This window comes from Leptopilina boulardi, unplaced genomic scaffold (genome assembly GCF_019393585.1).
Source record: "Leptopilina boulardi isolate dan_hultmark-lab unplaced genomic scaffold, ZJU_Lbou_2.1 LbouV2_112, whole genome shotgun sequence".
Lineage (NCBI taxonomy): Eukaryota > Metazoa > Arthropoda > Insecta > Hymenoptera > Figitidae > Leptopilina > Leptopilina boulardi.
In genome coordinates, this window is record NW_026137655.1 from 2,566,363 (window position 1) to 2,581,751 (window position 15,389).

General features: G+C 25.5%; 1 protein-coding gene across 3 annotated transcripts in view; it reads left to right on the plus strand.

Moving 5' to 3' along the window:
• Positions 1 to 15,389, plus strand: part of LOC127278692 (uncharacterized) — a 77,787-nt gene that overhangs the window by 31,859 nt on the left and 30,539 nt on the right. For all 3 annotated transcript variants that reach the window (XM_051300517.1, XM_051300534.1, XM_051300525.1), the window contains 2 exons: positions 7,796 to 7,860; positions 12,499 to 12,598. In XM_051300517.1, coding sequence (XP_051156474.1) covers positions 12,538 to 12,598 — 61 coding nt within the window. In that variant the 5' untranslated portion in view covers positions 7,796 to 7,860; positions 12,499 to 12,537. The remainder of the gene's footprint in view (positions 1 to 7,795; positions 7,861 to 12,498; positions 12,599 to 15,389) is intronic.

Consider the following 15,389-nt stretch of genomic DNA (forward strand, 5'->3'; position numbering starts at 1 on the left):
TTGTTGGAACAAAATCGATTTCATTGTTGGTATCAATTATATTGCTTCAAACAGGTGATAGGGTTTGTAAATCTAATATTGGAATCAGGTAATAGTTTTATCGTCAGATATCGGAAACTCAGATTAGGATCAGTAGTTGGAAGGTTAAAATGTGTGATGGGTTAAACGAAGTGCAGAAGTGGAACCCTCTCCCCTTTTTGATATATCGTCGTGCAATCATTTTGCAATCGTCTTGTGGAAAGAGTTGCGAGTATTTGTGTCTGTAAATGTCTACGAGGACAACGTTGCGCTTTGGATCAATATTCCTGTCCATTAAAAGCGAACTCTCGCTCTCTCACTCTCTCTCTGTAACTGTTGGGCATACCTACTGCTTTAACCGGAAGCTTGAAGACCTTTCGTGCCTCGAGTGTGTATCGCACTATCGTGTTACGACTTACGATATATACAGTAGAGAGAAACGTCCGTACAAATGGTCTGCCCTTTGTATTGCACCCGAGACCCATTTTGACCCGAAAGTACTTTATCTCGTTTCAAAAAAAAACAACCACAAGATTTCTCGTTGTATTCTTTAGGCGCAAATGGTCACACTCTGTCTTCATAACATGAATACACAATTTTTACAAAGGAATTTTACAAATACGAGGGGTTTTTTTAGGAATATTTTATTTTAGTTTCAAAGATTAGATTCAAATGAAATTAAATTAACAATAAAATTAGATTTTTGTCCGTCTGGAATAGACTTGTACTACTGATAATTTTACTACTGTTTTTATATTTTATTTATTATCTGACTAATATCGACTTATACTACTGGTAAAATTAAATATTTAAAAAAGTATGACTGAATATTTATTTTTATCACTGATTTTCTATTTTTAATTATTATGCCTGAATAAATATTTACTTACACTACTGACAAAATGACAAAATTTAGAAAGTGTCATTGAATATTTACTTCTACTACTGATAACATTACAAAAAAATTTAAGTCTGACTAAACATTTATTTTTACTACTGAAAAAATTAACAAAAAAATGAAGTCTGAATAAACATTTACAATTACTACTGAAACAATGCATAAAAAAAGTAAAGTCTGACTAAACATTTACTATTACTACTGAGAAAATTCTTTAAAAAAGATTTTAAGTCTCATTAAACATTTACTTTTACTACTCATAAAATAAAGAAAAAATTTAAGTCTGACTAAACATTTACTTTTACTAATGAGAAAATGAATAAATAAAATTTAAGTCTGATTAAACATTTACTTATACTACTGATAAAATTTATAAAAAATTAAAATCTGACTAAATATCTACTGTTACTACTGATTTTATAATTTATTTACTATATCCGACTAAAGCTGATTTATGCGAATAAAATTATATAAATGTAAAATAGGTCTGACGAAATATAAACTTATACTACTGACAAAATTACAAAGTTAAAAAAATCTGACTAAATATTTACTTATACTACTGAAAAAATATCAAAAATAATTTCAGTCTGATTAAAAATTTACTTTTACTACTGAGAAAATTAATAGAAAAATTTAAAGTCTGACTAAACATCAACTGTTTTCACTGATTTTATAATTTAATTACTATGTCCGACTAAAATCGATTTATACTACTAATAAAATTTAAAAAAAATTAAAATAAATATTACCTTATATATGAAATCGTTTTTGTTGAATTAAAAATTCTTTTTTTATTTCACAAAAATGTTGAAGAATCTCACGATACAATATTTCATATTGAAGTAGTGTTTCATTTTATTAAAGTGATGTTACTATTGAATTTACATATTTAAATTGTACAATTCGCATTCTCTTCACAAAAAAATGTGATTTTAAGTATTAAAAATGTTACCCAGTATTTTTCAAGCAATTTTTAAATTAATAAATTGAAATAAAAGTCAGAAAAATGAAAACAACTTTTCTCTTTTCGTTGCAAATATTTTTTAATAAAAATTTAAAGAATTTTTAATTATAATTATTGTTATAATTATAAATATGATTATTTCAAATACGGAAATTATTGGGTTCAAATAAAGTTTATATTTATAAAATAAATATTTTGAATAAATATTTATATTTGCTTCAAGTAAATATTTATTTAACATTTTTAAAATTATCGCAATTAGAATGAAATAAATTTTTTATAAATCGATAAAACAAATAATGAAAAATTCGAAGCTTAGTCAATGAATGATACTGTAGACTTTTTTATACAGAAAACATGGGGTTTATGGTTCACCCATGCGCTTCTCTGTCCTTCACTGTATATATATATATATGTATAACACCCCCATGTCCATGGCGCTTTTCGCCGATTTTGCGTTCCGTTTCCAAGGGAACCACAGCAGAAGATGTGTCAGGATATGTAAATCGCCCGACCCCGTTTACAAAATGTGATTATCACTCCAATCGTCGAAACTGAAGCGTAAGGATTATTTATACACTCGCCACACACATGTTTCGCATCAATGTATATATGTGTGTGATGGCAAATTTATCCACTAATGAGCTTTTCCTTAGTTTGTATAATCAACTGCTTAAATATTTAAAATCTAATTTATGTTCAGCTTTGACATTAATGAGGAAAAAAATCATTAGTCGCTTGGTAAAGAGAGAGATAGATTTTTTTTCTTATTTTTTTCTCTTTTGGTACGACGACAGCGCTTTTATCGGGCGTGAATCGTGTGATAAAATTCTTTTTCAATTATTAAAAAATATTTAATTCCCTAATAGATAATTTTAAAAAATTATTTCTTCATTTTTTGTTTATTAACAATTATTTTGTATAATTTTTTATTACTAATTAATTGGGACATAAAATCAATGAAGATTTGAATTCGTAATGTTTGATGTAGTCAACAAATATATATATATTTTCACGATGCTCATTAAAAAAAAAGTATTTCCTTTGGGAATGTGATACATTACACGCTCGCATAAAGCGAACACTGATTTATATTATCCCCTTGAGAATCAACATAATTTAAACAATACATATTGCCTTCAAAATATTATGTTTCATTATTGTGCGTATTTAGAAATAATTTGTATTTTGTAATAAGTGCCACTTGCTTTAACAAATTGCAATTTAATTAATTAATTAATATAATTGGATTTAAATTTTTTAAATAATTAATTTTATTGCAATTTAATAAATCTGCAAGTGAAAGTAAAATTTACAAAAATTGAAAATTATTTAGAGAAAAAAAAATTCCCAACTGTTCTTTCGTTTAAAAATCATTCAACTGAAAGAAATTGACACGTGTGGTATCGAGCTTGAAATCGATGTTCACACAAGCAGGTACAGAGAATTACATTTTGAAATAAATCCGAACGTTGAAAAATTAACGTATTTTAACGTTTTGAAAATAAATTCTGTAATTTTATGTTAAATAACATTTTTAACTTTAATTTCTATTATTATTTTTTACTAGTAATTAATTAAGAATTTTTCTTTTTTGATTTTAAATATTTATAATTTTGTAAATTTTAAATTTTTTTTCTCCTGGTATTATTTATAATTAATTTTTTTGCGGTATTAGATTGCGCGCATTAATTATTATCATTTTTCGCATGTTGTGTTTTAAAAAAAAAATTATAATTAAAAGAATATTTCAGAAAAGATATATAGTGAAAATGCACTTGCGTCATAATAAGAAGTCGAGACAGACTTTATTTTTCAAGCATTCAAGTTACACCTGAAAAAGTTCTTTTGTATTCTTTTCTCTTCTTCTTCTCCTTGCTTTGTGTGTTATTTTCTTCTTAAAATATATATCTAAAGTTTCCTAAAAGAAAATTATTTTTCTCATTGTAATATATTTTTTTAAAAAAATATATTTCACAAAAATAAATAAATATTTTCTCAAGTTTCAAAGAAATTGAAAATTGTTTTATAAAGTTGGAAAATGTTTTTTTTTTCTGAAACTTGCTTTTTAAGGGTTTCTTCAACCACTTTTTTTTTCTTAAATTCCGTTTTTTTAAGGAGTACAGGGAAAATAATAATTTGTCGGCAGTTCAGTGTTTTGCTAATGACAGTAATGAACAAGTTAAGTGAAGTCTAGTTTTGTAGTGTGTGTATGTGTAGGGCGCCCCGACGTCGGTTCTGGGGCGCAGCATCACAAAGGTTAGGGGAAAATTCAGCCAGGGAGCAAACTCTATACCATAGGCACTGTGTGTGCGAGGAAATGGGAATTTACCGAAATCCCATTGTTCGTTGCTTACTAGACAGATTTACGAGCTTCGCGAATTCTCCTTTTTTCTCTTTTTCTTTTCTTTCTTTTTTTTATTATTTTTCTTTCTACATTCGATCCCATAAAATTTAGAGCACTCTCACTTTCCCGCGCGCATCTCTTATTGTCTCAGCCACCACAAAAATGTGGTTTATAATTTCACGATGTTCAAATATTTGAATTTGCAATATTTCCGCAAATTTTAATAATTAACATTTTTATTTATTTACAAATTTTCGTATTTTGATAATAGTTAATTTTGTTTATATAATTTTATAATTTATAAAATAAATCAGAAAAATGTTATAAAAAAAAATTGTTTATTAAAAAAATTCGGAAAATTACAATTTCAAGGGATAAGATTGAATTTTTAAAAAGATCTTTATTAGTGTACTTGTTGCTGAAAGCTCTTGCGCACTGAAAGATATTCATATCTTAAGTATATATATATTCTTTAATATATACCAAAAGTGCTTCTCATTTCTCTGTATATCATTTTGAAAAAAATTTTCATAATTTTCTCGACATAGGATTTATTTGTATTATTTTTAATTTTAATGAAAATTTATTATTTAACAAAATATCAGTAAATTTATCCCTTGGTTTAAAAAAAATGTAATAAAAAATATAAATCAATTTATCCAAGTCAAGGTAAAAATAAAATATTTATAACATTTTTTTTTCAATGTTTCGACAGCTCAACTATCATCATCAGATGGTAAAAACAATTTTTTATTTAATATAAATTTCTATATTAAATCTCATCAACATTGTATAACTGGTTGTCGAAACTGTCGAACCGTTACAAAAAAAATTATTATTTTATTTTTTACTTTGATGGAATATTTTCCAACATTCAATAATTTTTTTTTCGTAAAAGTACCATTTTTTTAATTTCTGCTTTTTTATGAAAATTGTTATTACCTAAATTTGGCCTTTATTGGAAAAAAGTGCGAAACTTATTAACGTGCCAGCTGTTATTAATGAAATGGAAAGCAATTTGAATAGTGGAATTGGACGTTAGTGAATTAATTGCACATTTTCCTCATAAAAGATTGAAAATGTTTCTTTTTCTGTTATTATATGACTTTTTTTTTATTTCCGAAACAAACAATTCAATTATTTACGCCTTTTAAGTCTTTGAATGAAAAGGCAATATGAGGAGCTGGAAAGTAAAACTCGCTCTCCGCTCGGATGGACTCCGTAGAGCCAGTCAAACATTTGAAAAAGTGATGAAAATTGAAATTCAAAATTTTGAATTTTGAAAAGTACTACATTATAGGAAATTAAAAGGCGCATCTTTTTTTCCTTTGAAATTTTTTTATAAAACGAATATTTTAGTTTCTAGAGACCAAAAACTGAGAAATTTAAATTGTTAAATTTAATTAAGTTTTAAAACATAAATCATCGTATCTCCGACAATTATTAATGAATTTGATTCAAATTTGAGATGTACACGTAATAGGGTCTACTAAAGGCGACAAAATAATGAAAAATTAAAAAATCATTAATTGTTTAAATTTTTTTTAATAAAAATTGTGACCAGTTGATAATAACGTTTTCTTACTTTCATTGACAAAAAGTCTGCGGGGAACTTTTTAGTTTAGAAAACTTCCAGTGAGACATTTGTTTATTACTATATAAGGAAGTTTTCTGTAAAATATTAAACCAATTCATTGAAAACTTTAAAAATTATTCAAGTTTTAAGAAAGCGCGGTCGACGCGCAAGTAAGTCCTAACGCTATTCGTACAGACAGCTGTTCCGTGCATGAAATATAATTAGATTTTCACATTAAAGTATAAATTTCTTTATTATTATTATTATTATTGCCTATTCAGAATTAAAGTTTGTTGACAATTAATACTACAATGTTCAATTCTGTAATTACCATGTTATTTTATTGAACAAATATAATTTACAAATTTTTTGTCATTTTGGATAAATGGAAAATTAACGTTCTGTAAAATAAATTTTTTTTAATTCAATTTTAATTATATAAAATAAAATTTTGGTTTTAGGATTGTTCAGTTTTATAAACTTTAGAAAGTTTGGTGTAACCTTTTTATAATAGAATTACTTTATTAAAATTGTTTTAAAAAGATGACTCATTAAATATATGTTACTATATTGATAAAAAAGGCAATCATATTTACATATAAAATTATTTTATATATCATCATTATAAAGTGTATGTATCGAAATTAAGTGAAATAATAAAAAAAAAATTTGAAAAAAATTAGTAAATATAAGGTAATAAAAAAATTTAACATTAACAATGTATATACAAAGAAACTGTTGAACTGTTTGTTAATAAATAATAACAAAAAAATGTATTATTAGCATCATTTTTAAAATACATATAATTTTCCATTTATCCAAAATGACAAAAAATTTGTAAATTATATTTGTTCAATAAAATAACATGGTAATTACAGAATTGAACATTGTAGTATTAATTGTCAACAAACTTTAATTCTGAATAGGCAATAATAATAATAATAATAATAAAGAAATTTATACTTTAATGTGAAAATCTAATTATATTTCATGCACGGAACAGCTGTCTGTACGAATAGCGTTAGGACTTACTTGCGCGTCGACCGCGCTTTCTTAAAACTTGAATAATTTTTAAAGTTTTCAATGAATTGGTTTAATATTTTACAGAAAACTTCCTTATATAGTAATAAACAAATGTCTCACTGGAAGTTTTCTAAACTAAAAAGTTCCCCGCAGACTTTTTGTCGATGAAAGTAAGAAAACGTTATTATCAACTGGTCACAATTTTTATTAAAAAAAATTTAAACAATTAATGATTTTTTAATTTTTCATTATTTTGTCGCCTTTAGTAGACCCTATTACGTGTACATCTCAAATTTGAATCAAATTCATTAATAATTGTCGGAGATACGATGATTTATGTTTTAAAACTTAATTAAATTTAACAATTTAAATTTCTCAGTTTTTGTCCTCTAGAAACTAAAATATTCGTTTTATAAAAAAATTTCAAAGAAAAAAAAAGATGCGCCTTTTAATTTCCTATAATGTAGTACTTTTCAAAATTCAAAATTTTGAATTTCAATTTTCATCACTTTTTCAAATGTTTGACTGGCTCTACGGAGTCCATCCGAGCGGAGAGCGAGTTTTACTTTCCAGCTCCTCATATGAAAAAGTGAATTTAAACGAAAAAAAAACAGGTGAAAATAGAATAAGTGAATTCCTATGAAAATTATTTTTAAAAATTGAATTTTAATTAATGTTCGCAATATGATAAAATTCCCTTTACATATAAAATCAGTGTTTATTAACTTTTCCATTTACCTTTTTAGTTTATATATGTTATATTTGAAAATATTGTACACGTGGAAATGGAAATTTTTACTTCATATGCTTTTTGGATGAAAGGATAGAATTAATTACATCGGGTATATATATATTTACATATATATAAATATATATATATATACAAATATATATATATATATACAAAACGAAAACTTCTTCAAAGGAAGCCTTCTATATAACGAACATTTATTTTCGCTGTTTCAGATTATTCAACATGCACACAAATTAGTGATCAAGGAATTTCAAATGAGCGAAGAGAGTGAGGAGAGGTATGTTTGTATAGAGCTAGAAAAGCGAAATAAGCGCGTTCAAGAAACATGTAAAATATTCTCCCTTTATAATAAGCATTTCGTGAGAAAATACGGCTTTGATATTTTCATTTTTGAACAATTTTTCTTTTTTTCAAAATTATTTTTTTTTTAGTTTTAATTTATCATTTTGCAGAGGGATTATATTTTTCATGTTTATAAAAATGTAACATAAATTATTTTTTGCATTTTCTAAAAATTTTATAGTTATTTTTGCTTATTTGACTGTATTTGTATTTTTTTTAAAGTATGCTACTGACACGAGACCAAATAAGTGGTGATTCATTTTTCTAACGAAATACTTGATTTTTACTACCTATATATAAAAGTAATTTGAAAAGCAGCGCATATATAGCGGGGGGAGTTGCAAAAGAAAGAAATTTCAATATTCGAGTGTGAGTTTCTCATATTTTAATTGCAGCCAAGAGATGTTGGGTTCAAGTGGCTAGTAGGCTGCAAAACCTGCAGGGAATGGCGCACCCATTAAGTAGTACACACACTTCTAAGAGTTGAAATGGGAGAAATTCAAGTAGCACGATCAAGGTTCACTCATACAAAGATTCAAACATTTCGATTCTATATAACGCTTTTTTTTTACAACATTTGTCTTATACTTGACTGCCACTTGATATAGAATATTCTAAAATCAAATCAAAAATTTTTTTATAGATTTTATTTTTTTATCTCATTAAATTATTCACATTTTTTTTCTATTCCTCACAAAGAAGCTTCTTTTCATTTCTCAAAATAATTTTCGTTTCTTTATAATAATTTACAATCAAGTCGAAATACCGCTCTCATTATACCCAACGATTTAACTTTAATATTTTTAGTAAAGACATTTAAATAAACGGTATAGTAAATAATGCCCACTGACTTATCAAGCAGATTCACTTTTATTGCTGATGATAAAACACACTAGTAAAAAAAAAAAAAACATAAATACTTTCCCCTTTCGCATATAATTTTTGATATATACATATATTCACCAATCATTCAATCGAAAATATAATATATCGGTCGTAATCTTTTATTACCTATATTTCTTTACACATATAAATTTTATACCTCTTCGTCTCATCGAGAACTGTATGTCAATTTTAAACATTTTTAAACGATATCAAATAATTCAAATTGTCAAGATTTATATTTTCTTTTTTGACCCATTTTTTTTATTGTTATATATAAATTTTTAAATCTCATTTATTTTTAACTTTAATTTTTCACTAATCAATAATTTAAAATCTACTGCTTTTACATTAATGCAATTTTTATATTTTAAGTGAAGATATACGTTGAATTAAGATTGATAAATTAGGAGTGACATATATAGAGCGAGGTTATATTAGTTTTTCATCATGTTAGAATAATGAAGAGAAATTTATTTCGATTAATTAATGATTGTATTTTAGGATATGTGCACGACCTTTTTTTAAATATATATTTTTTTGCAAATTTTATTTATAATTTACGATTATATTCACACGCACGCAAAGTTCTAACACATTTTTCTCGGTATTAAACATCAATGAATATAATCGAGATGGTTTGAAGATTACGCTTTTCATGTATACTTATATATACATGTATACCAGTCTCGTGAAAAATCTCGCGCGCGATAATATGGAAATTATGTTTCCCAATGTCGTAAAAAAAATAAGCTCTTGAAAAATATTATTACATTAAAATCATGAAACTCGTTTTTTTAATTAATTTTAGAATATTCTTATCAATGACATGATTACATAATAATTATGCAAATATTTTTAGCGCATTAAGATAATATAAAAAATTTATTAATTATTTTAATTATTTGTTTAATAAATTATTTTTAATATTAATTACGTAATAATAATACAGTAATACGTAATAATAATAATGTTAACGAATGATGGTAAAACAGTTTTTTTGAAAAATTAAAATATAGAAAATTACCGACACAGAAATCTACCTTACCGACTGATAGTAAAACAGTTTTTAAAATAAGAATATAAAAATTACCCATAGAGAAATCTACCTTACCGAGTGATGGTAAAAATTTCTATAATTTTCTCAAAAAAATTTACTATCAATCGGTAAGATAGATTTTTCTATCGGTAATTTTTTATATTCTTATTTTAAAAACTGTTTTACCATCAGTCGGTAAGGTAGATTTCTATATCGGTGAGTTTTTATATTTATATTTTTCAAATTTTTTAACATATTTGTTAATATTTTAACCATCTACAGAATAGTAACAACAACAATAATAAATAATAATAATAACAATATTAATAATAAATGTTCAACAATTATAATTTAGAAGAAAAAATGAGTGGGAAAATTAAATATGAATTGAAATAATTTTCCAGTCCATTAGCATGAAGCAAATGATCATTAGCATAGCCAATCACGTAATGTGTTTTGAGTCCTAAAAAATAGAAGCCTTATATTCAGATAATATATCCTTTTACCTTTATTCAACTGCACGCTATGAAGATCACTTCTTGGTTCCTGCTGGCTCTAATCCAACTTGGAAAATACGATGTCTGCACTGACGTTAAGGGCTGCAGCTCGTAAAATTCATGATTGATCTCGCTGTCCAAAGCTATTTAAATGATGAACCATTGATGAAAAATGAAAAAGCAGACTCACGAGCAATTAAAGTGAGAAATTCCAAACTATATAGAGACGTGTTCTGAAAAATAAAAAAATAAAATCCCTTTTAACGCCATCTGATAAAATACATATATAAAACTTTTTTAGTCAATTAATTATTATTTTTTAATGGCAAATCATGAATTTATCAATAAGAATATATATCAGAAACAATAATTGTTTATTAAAAAAAAAAAAGAAGACACTTAATCAGTGTGTGTGAATTGTTCATTATCATAAATCTCTTCTTCTATTTTTACGGAATAAAGTCTCTTTTTCAACGAGAGCTTTGGATAATTACCCAACTCCTTTAGTTTCGGATTTTTCAAACAGAATAAATTACCCCAATTATTGTACTTAGCGTTTTAATAGGTAAATTTTTTTCTAAATTATCTCCTCTGCTTCTGACGTGAGAGTATTGAAAAATTCAGATATTCATAATTTTTCTCTCCAATAGTGAAAGAAAATAATTATCAAAAATTTTATATCGAAAATATGTGCCTTGCAGTGAAAATTCTGACCATAGAAAACATTTCTTAAAATTTTTAATTTAATTTTAAAAAATGTTTTAATTTGAATTAAATTTGATTTAATTTAAATTTATTATACCTAAATTGTGAAATACTTTTCAAATAAATTTTGGTAATTATTTTCTTTATCATCAAAAGAAATGCATTATTTTGGGAAATTAAACAATTTACTCTCAAATGCAGTTTCCAGCATACAATATAGATATATTATATGAGATCGAGTTTTATACGTTTAATGAACAGAATATCGTCCCTAAAGTTTATGCAATATAAGTTTGTACAATAAATATCGTGTTCCGAATTTCCTGCGCTTCATAAAGAGTGTAAATTATATTATATACTTCTATAAACTCATATAGTTTCAAAATTTTTTGTACAAAATTATGTACAGAATTTTTGTTAATGAAAAAGTTATTAATGCACATAGTGTATATAATTTATAGAGGTAAATATAATCCCCAAAAAAGGACTTGAGACGATTACAAATTTTCAGGAAATAAAAAAAAACAAAGTACACATGAAATTCCTTCATGAAAAATAGTTGTTGAAAGTTTAACTCGTGAAAATTTCTAAATAATACCTATTAAAACTGTTGAAGTTTTTTTTAATATAATCAAAAAGAAAAATGTTATTTTCTATCCGTTAGTATTTTCAGAAAATTATGGAAACAGTTTTTATTTTCAAAAAATTCAGAATTGAATTTATTTTTATTTTGAAATTTTTTTTTGTAAATAAAAACTAAGAATTTCTCATATATATTTATATGGGTATACATTTATGAATTTCCTAACAAATTCCGGATACTTTTGCGGTACTAAAATTTTGGGTGATATTCTATAAACGGAATTTAGTTTATACTGCATCGTGAAATTGCAAGTATAGTTTTGTGTTAAATATACAACATTTGAAACGACTTTCCAAACAAACTGAAATTTACTTCAAAGAAAAAAAAGGAAAAAAAATGAAAAAAAACAGTTCATATATATTCACGCTTGAAAATCTTTTTCCAATTAAACTTTTTCCCCATTACGTTTCAACCATGAGAGCAAACTTTTATTTTCTTCTTCTTAAATTGTAATTTCTTTTCTTCTTAAAGTGTGTTTTTCGTTCTTCTATATATAAAATTGCCATTTTGTATTGAGAAGTATTGGAAAAGCAATTATCACAGCTTCTTCAGGTAAAATTGACTCAAACATTATAGAAAAGCAAAGAGCAAAAATTGCACGTGTCCTATGGAATTTTATTTGGCATTTTATTTTAATTTTTCCAGTCCCAATAAATATTGGTACATTAGTTATTTAAAATTGATTGATTAATTAATTAATTAGTAATTAATAAAAATTAATTAATTTGTTTGTTTTTAATTAGAAATTTTCAGTTTTTTTTGGTAATGAAACTGCTTGTCAAAATTATGATTAATTTTGATTTTCAGAGGTTGTCGTCGTAACGAGATACCAATGACGGATTGGACATGAGTTGGTCGCCCAGATGGTCGCCATTGCGGGTTCTGATTTTCATTCTTCTCGTATACAGTGAGTACATATATATGTATCTATATTTGAACGGTATTTAATTAAATTAATTGTACATCACTGATTAAATGCTTATAATTAAGTAAATTTATAAATGAAATCCCGTACATATAAAAAGCTTAATTAATTTTTATTAATTAATTAAAAATAATGACGAATAATCAAACCATTATTATATTATTAAATGAATGATGGTCCAAAATATCGTTTATTTATCCAATTTTGAAAAATATGAATTATATAATTTTTTGTAAAACTGTTAACTTTGGGCATTAATGAACACAATATCTCACTTAATTTTATTTTTATTGCTTATTGCTTTCATTTCTTTCAACTGATTTCGAGCTTTTATGTCTTTCAACGTTTAAGTTCTCGCTACAAATGCGCACAATAGAATCGTAAAGAAAGAGTAAAGTTTTAATGGTTCAGGTGGAAATCTGAGAAACTTTTGAAAATGCTTCTGCGAGGAAAAAAGAATTAAATTATATGAGGGATGTATCATAGAAGAAATTTTAATGGAAACATTATTATTGATTTTAAATTTTCTCCCAGTATCCTTATTTTATTTATTGAGTTATGAAATAATAATTATTATTATTCAAAAGTATAATATGAAAGAATATTACAAGAATAGAAGAAATATTCGTATATAATCACGTTATGTAAAATTAAACGAACTAAGAAATTCAAATTAGAAAAGATAAGAACGATAAAAGAAAATCCTTTTTTATATGTACGTGATCGTGTGAACAGATATAAAAGTTGGCTAAAAACTTTTTAATTCGTCTTTTATCTACTGTGGACGCATCGTCGCATCCGCTATCTTAATTAGCAGTAACCACAAGTGCAAATTCTCTCAAGAACAAAATCAAATAAAAGAAAGTGGATGAGGTGTGAAAAAAAATCAGGAAAAACTTCTTTACTAAAGTTCCTCCTCGGATTTATTCCCTCGATACCATATTATCCCAATAGTAAAATATTTCATTTCGTTTTTTGAATTCTCCAATTCCACGAAAATAATATCATTTTTATTTATTTCTGCTTCTTTCTAATTTTCCAAAATGAAAAATTTAATTAATTTTAATAAAAAAATTTCTGTTATCGAATATTGAAGAATGAGAAAAACGAAATAATTAGACTAAATTGACTAATTGGAGGGCAATTGGAAATGTTTAAATATGTAATTTGAAGAGTATTTTGCACCCTTGACTGTCACTCAATCAGGAAACTTTACAACCACTGAATCCTTATAAGTTCGTTGTGCTCCCATAGGCCACTTTGCCGCTAAACAAGTAAAGTGTAAACGCAGACGAAGGCAAAGTTTCTTAGCAACTTTTGTCCTAATAGGATTCTCAGGTGCTGCCGGAATAACTGAGTACAAATATCTTACTTGAATTGTTCGCCAGCACCTGGTACGTTGCAGCCTAAGTCTTTATCCATGAACTACTTTGTCTTCGCTTCCAATTTACATTCAAGAAAAATATACAATAACTTTTCTCATTAATTGCACCTACCAGATTGTTTTCAAAATATTATTATTTATCTCGGAAATATATTTCTCAATATAGCTATTATAGTTCAAAAAATTTTTCAACATTTTATCACAAAAATGTTCCAAAAAATTTTTTGAAAATTTTTTGTATTTAGAAAATTTTTTGTTTAATTTATTTTCATGTATTTTGAAAATGTTTTCGTTTCTAATTTTTAATAATTTTTTAGACATATTTTTGGGGAATAGAACAATTTTTTTTTTGGAGGGTCATATGTGAAGTGAAATGTCATTTCTGGAATCACTCCCCATCTTTTTATTCCCTTTCTGTGTAATGACTGGCAAAAATGAAATCCTACCCTATTATTGTTAAGTATAGATTCCTTTGTTTGATAGACTCATTATGATGTAGAAAGAGAATTAAAATGTTAAAAAGCATTATGTTGTTTTCTATAAGCTTTATTTTAATTCAAATTGGTAGAATTATTTTATGTTAAAGATTTAAAATATTCAGGCTAAATATATATTTAACTGAACCGATTTTTAATTTTTAAATCTACTTTATTATTACACTAAAAAATAATTTATTTGATTTATATAATCGGTTACTTGACTCTTATCAAATAAATATTTATTTGTAGTAAATTATTATTGTGTGTATTAAATAATTACTATTTGTATTAAATATTTGAATTAAGTAAATTCTTTTTAGTGTAATTAAAATTATAAATTTATAATTACAATTATAATTAAAATTTGTAATTGAAATTATAATTAAAATCGTAACTAAAATTATAATTAATATTACAATTAAAATTTCCAAGAAATGTAATGTCATTAAGACAGTAAAAATTTGTAACTTTTGTAATGATTCTTCAATATAGACTATTGCGATTGAACTTTCTAGTGTAAGGGTGACATTCTCGGTTTCGGATTACAAGTATTAAATTCCTAAGGCTTCGGGAGCAACTTCATTAGATACACACGGCTTCAGAGACACGACCCCTAAAAAAAGGAGAAAAATCAGTATACTCCCATATATCTTGCTAGTTGTATTCCACCCTCGAAGCCATCGCAAGAGGGTGGTGGAACATGTGGTGGTATACGCAGACGTCGATTACGTGTGCTTCAAATGTGATAAAAATATTTTTCTCTCATTCTGTAAAATAGTCACGTTTTTTAGCATAGAAAAATGCCTCCTCCTGGACATATATATAAATGTATGCCCACAGACAATATTTTTAACCTACTTTTCATAGTTGTCCGGTGTATTTTAGTTTACGCAGAAAAAAATTCCCCAAA